Source organism: Trypanosoma cruzi, genomic scaffold (genome assembly GCF_000209065.1).
Source record: "Trypanosoma cruzi strain CL Brener 1047053516285 genomic scaffold, whole genome shotgun sequence".
Classification (NCBI taxonomy): Eukaryota; Euglenozoa; class Kinetoplastea; order Trypanosomatida; family Trypanosomatidae; genus Trypanosoma; species Trypanosoma cruzi.
The window spans coordinates 47,473-52,556 of NW_001849329.1; the positions used below are offsets into that span (position 1 = coordinate 47,473).

Here is a 5,084-nt window from a genome sequence, read left to right on the forward strand (position 1 = left end):
GAATAATGGCGCCTGGCTCAATAATGGGCCGTACCCTCACATTGTAGTATGCCTGCTTCTCCTGCTGTGCACACAATGGAGAAAATGTTGCCGCAAACACCTTAAAGACACCCAGGCACTCAAAATACCCCGCCATGGACTCCGCCGGAGTTGCCACAATGCGTTCCAACTGACTTATTTGAGATTCGGATGGCCCTTCCGGCATGTTATCCCTCGATGCCGAACTAAGCATAGACGTGGAGCTGCTATTACTCCTTCGCATCTTCATAAGGTCAATGTAACTTCCCGCTTTCGCCTGAATTGCAGGCCATGCGGATACACGCAGCTTCACACAATTAAATCGAGCACGTTCGTAAGAGTGGAAAAAAACAATGAAGGATAAATAATGTTTCTCCTCACTTGTAAAGCATTGCTGAAATATGTTGTAAACAGGGGTCAATATTTTTTTAATAACAATCTTCTGCTCCAAGTTGGTCGGATGGCAGTCAAGATTGGAACTGTACGTACATTCCCTGGGAAGCATCCACTCAAAGATATTAACGGCATCCTCCAAGGGCCTTCCATTGCTTAGAATCTTGGAAAACATGCGACAGGCCAGGCGAACACAGGCTACGATGACATTAACCTTCTCCTCCGTAAAAGAAGGCAAACTGGTTTCCTGTCCATGAAAATATTCGTTACCGCTTTGAGAATTGCTGTTCGCCGCCCCGTTGCAAAACGCAACAAAATCTCTCAGAAGTCCAGGGAGTTGGCGGTACGCCTCAGACCACTTTCCTTGGGTTACACACTCCACCCAATGGTGCGCCGCCCACGCCCTGGAACGACAACTATCCGAACAGTATAAAACTCCACAATGACCGTTGCACTGCACAATATGGTGCTCGTTATATAATCTTTTAAGAATGGAAGGCTCAACATCCGACAATCTCTCGCAAAATTCCTCAATTTTCGTAAGAGGTCGGAAGCACTGAGAACAGAATTGCGGTGTGGTGTTATTACCATGATTACCATTGGGACCTACTCCGCCACCACCACTTAAATAGTCATACTGCTTCAGTGAAACAACTGCCCCGGATGATTCAACCCATGCCAATTCACCGGCCCGCAAGTCTTTTTTTGCCAGGAGAATCACATTCAACGTGCGACGATCCAATGCAATAGATGCTGCCTTTCGATGCTCATATTTGGAGGCGTACAACATCATGATAAAGTTACTTAATAAAAGATACTTAAGTGTCTCGTTGCCGGGATCGAGCGAGAGCGCCTTCTCGTAATAAGTTCTCGCCTCCTCAAAACGTTTCATGCCACGCAATGTGTTACCCGCACGCACGTAGCCTAAAAAACTTTGAGGTATTAACTCAATCACACGTGTAGCATCCTTGAAGGCGGCTTCTAAATTTCTCATTCCGAGATATGCAACAGAACGGTTTGATAAACATCTCGCTCCACCATCACTGCTATATTTGAGTGCTTTAGTGTAGTATCGCACTGCATCTCTGTAATTTTCTTTGCTTAGAGCCTCATATGCCTTCCTTGTGGCGTAGTTATATTTACAACGTACCGCATCCGTCTTCTCTGGAATCGGTGCCTCATGCTTGTTTTCTACCTCATTGTAACGCAAACGTCGCGTCGCTTCGGCCGCTGTTAGAGATCGCTGAGTCCCTTTTATCTTTGCAGAAGCTGGATCGCTTCCACGGATAGAATTCCCTATAATTGCAACGCCCTCCAAATCATGGCTATCTTCTTCGGTAGCACTGGAGTAAAGCTCAAAGAGGCCCTTATCATTACCTTCTCGCGTATTAACACTCATTTTCACCATTGCACCCTCCGCATGATGGGTTGGAATGTACTTCTTGAAGCGCACCTTGGGCTCACTGAGGCAGGCACGGTATAAAGTGCAGCCAATAATCAACTCCGGGTCCGTTTCGCAAACAACAAACGTGTAGTCGCCTTGGTGACGCACCACCCGCACAGACCGTCGACATTGTCCGAATAATTCATCCATGAATGGTTCCCACAACTCGTTTGTTTGCGCTATCTTCGCAGGGCCAATGTCAACAAGCTCCACCTCGCATCCAATCGGGTAGTCTTCAATAGATGGCGGCGGCGGACGATCCTCCGTGTCAAAGGCCTCGAATGAGGGCAGCTCCAGGCAATCCGTATCACTCATGGCGGACCTCCTCGGCCAAAGTAAAAAACAACACACACACACACACACACACAAATAAGGAAAATTACGGCTACCTACTTACCAATAATATTCTCCTCGCAACCCCCCTCCGCTGATGTCTCCTAATATATTATTATTATTATTGATTTTTTTTTTTTTTGCACCTTTTTGTTGTTGTTTTTGTTGTTGTTTTCCTTTTTTTTTTTTTTTTTTTTTTGGTTTTCGTTTCCGTTTTCGTTTTCCTCCCCCTCCTTGTTTCTTCCCTTTAAAGTCACGATGATATATGTGTGCTGGGTGAGGGTGGTGCGTATCGCCACTCCCACCAAAAGCAAGAAATACAAAGTTCTCCTGAAAAAAGACCAGCCACAGATGAAAAGGCAGCGGTGTTAAACACACACACACACACACCTGTTTGTGGCTGCCACTAGCAAAGCAAGAAAAAAGAAATAATATGCACCTGACTGAGGCTCTTTCCCTTATTCCTACAAAAAAAGAAAAAAGAGAGAATTATATATATATATATATATAGAGAGAGAGAGAGAAAGAGTAAAACGATAGAAAACGATATTTTATCGTTGAAGACACCCGGCACCCCTCACACTTCGGAGGAGACATATCCCACAGACGAACACACACCCATGCACCAGGAAGCCAATAAGTTTATAAATCAATCTACCACAAGCAGGTTTGTTTTGAACCAACCAAACAACATTCTTTCTTCAGGGTCTCCCCGCGTGGGAAAGAGAAAGAGAGAGAAAGCCGTATTAGTAGGGAGTGGACATGTGTGGGTGGAAACAGCATTGTTGCAAAACACCATCATTGTTTCCTTCTTTTCCCATTCCATCTGCTTCTCTACCATAAAAGCTATTTTGGCCTTTCATTCTCTGCAAACATCTCATCAAAGATGCGTGCCATCCGCATGGCATCTTCATTCTTTATGCGTGGGTCCTTCAGCATAGCGGCAAACGTATTGGCAACGTCTTCCCAGCTATGCGTTCGTGAAGCCTCCACTGCCGCCATGATGCGTGGGACCTGCTCTATGGTCAGAGAGCTTTTAAACTTCGCCTCGGTGTCACTTGGCGGCTGCATAAAAGAAAGCTCCTCCAAGGCCCGCTGCACACTAGCCAAAGCGGGAATCTGGTCGACAATTGTGTCATTGAGGAACCGACGGATGCGAAGAATAAGCTCCTTCTTGCTCTGTGTATACGGATACCGCCGTCGACACTCAGGGTCGCACAGCATCTTATGAAGGCAAAACCACGTATGTGCCTCGGGGACACAAACAAGAAGAGCGTCTCCCTGTGGAACATCCTTAAATTCCCCATTCAAATACTTCTGCGTCGCACCCGAGCCGCGGCGTAACCAGGGTTGAAGCATCATGATCTCTGAGAGGCCCAACACAAGATCATTCTTATTAAACACCGAGTTAGACACCGAAAGAGGCAACTGCTCCAGTCGATCAATAATAAACCAAAGAATAGACAGAGAAGTTAAAGCGCGCTGCACCATGCCGTGTGATAACTGTCGTTCCATATGCCGGAGTGAATCCTCTTCACTAATTTCCTGGAGTGTGGGTCTAGCTGGGATATCATTAATCCCCTTCTCTGCAAAGAGACGGGAGGCTTGTCGCCAGCAATAATCCAAAAGCTCCAAAACATCATCATCAAGGGCCACTACCACCTCTTCGTGAAAACAAATACATTCAAACAGGTTTACCAAAACCATTTCGTAGTAGGGAAACATATACATCGCCGTGGGATTCCCTGCAATCATGTCCTTTACCAAGGGTAGCACGCGATGACGCCACGCCTCCATCACCAGCAACTCATGCAACAGGACCGACAGTTTTTCATGCTCTATGAGAAACGCCTTGACGGTATCATCCTTCTTAAGAACGGCGTTGCTGTGAGAACACATGTTGAGCCGCTCAACCATCTCACGCTGGTCTTTCCATTCAGTCGTGCCAACCTTCTCAATCGGCATCGGCTTCAGTTGTCGCACCATTATTTCCACCTCAGAGACGGAGAGTGTGCTGCCAGAAAACTCCATTGTTTTGCTACACTCTTTAGTTTTCTCACAGAAGTACGTGCGTGCGTACAGCCAACCACAATAACAAAAAGAAAAATGTCAAGGTTTAAGTAAATCAAAAGAGATAATAATAATAAAAAAAGGTTTTGTGTGAGAAAAAGTAAAAGGGATCTGTTAACATGTGGGCACATAACATCACCAGCAAGAGAGCGGCCATTCAAGCATACATATCGTAGCACCAAACTCCATCCCCACCGTCAAAAAGAGGAGTGACACCACAATACAATTAAGCATGTAAATCAGGGATAGGGAATATATATTTCCCTGCCTCCTGCGCTATTCTAGTAACACATGTTGAACGCAATTGCATCTATCAAAGTCATTTATACAAGCCACTCACATCACCCCTCTACCACGGTAAATAGATGGGAAAAAAAAATAAATAAATCTCTTTTCCCCGCCTCTTGCACGTGAACATCTCCTCCCTTGTCATTCTTTTTTTTTTTTTTTTTTTTCATCTCCTCTTCTAAAGGCAGGATAAAGCAAACAACGCAGTTCTTCGGGGGATGTTTCGTTTAGTTCTCCTTTCCGCCCGAGACGTCCGCGGCACCCCGCATGCGCTTCCCTCTTGGTGGCTGGATGCCGTTTGGAAGATAGTAATACTTAAGCAGAAAGGGGTGATTGACCACGCGGTGCAACGCAAGACGTTTGCCCCCGTCACGCAACAAGAGACTTGAAATCAATTCCTTCGCCTCCGGTGGCACTGTGTCGGGGATGGTGTACTGCATTGCGTGAATCTTCTTGCAAATGTTCTCTGTGTCCTTGCTTACAAACGGCGTCTTCCCCACAAGTAGTTCGTAACAGAAGATGCCGAGGCACCACAAGT

At 46.0% G+C, this 5,084-nt stretch overlaps 3 protein-coding genes across 3 annotated transcripts, besides 6 other annotated features; all 3 read right to left on the reverse strand.

Annotated features, from left to right (window-relative positions):
• Tc00.1047053506165.4 (hypothetical protein, conserved) lies at window positions 1–2,170 on the reverse strand (the record flags this gene model as incomplete). The annotated part of the gene is made up of 1 exon (XM_798913.1): window positions 1–2,170. A coding segment is annotated over one exon (2,170 nt), but the record flags the coding sequence as incomplete, so codon positions are not given.
• Window positions 1–5,084: a sequence feature (heterozygous, Esmeraldo-like haplotype).
• Window positions 2,201–2,223: a microsatellite.
• Window positions 2,294–2,330: a sequence feature (AT_rich).
• Window positions 2,336–2,411: a sequence feature (T-rich).
• Window positions 2,679–2,698: a microsatellite.
• Window positions 3,035–4,219, reverse strand: Tc00.1047053506165.10 (hypothetical protein, conserved; the record flags this gene model as incomplete). The annotated part of the gene is made up of 1 exon (XM_798912.1): window positions 3,035–4,219. The coding sequence occupies one exon, from the start codon at window positions 4,217–4,219 to the stop codon at window positions 3,035–3,037; it is 1,185 nt and encodes a 394-aa protein (XP_804005.1).
• Window positions 4,691–4,713: a microsatellite.
• Tc00.1047053506165.16 (protein kinase, putative) lies at window positions 4,774–5,084 on the reverse strand (the record flags this gene model as incomplete). Its single annotated transcript, XM_798914.1, has 1 exon — window positions 4,774–5,084. A coding segment is annotated over one exon (311 nt), but the record flags the coding sequence as incomplete, so codon positions are not given.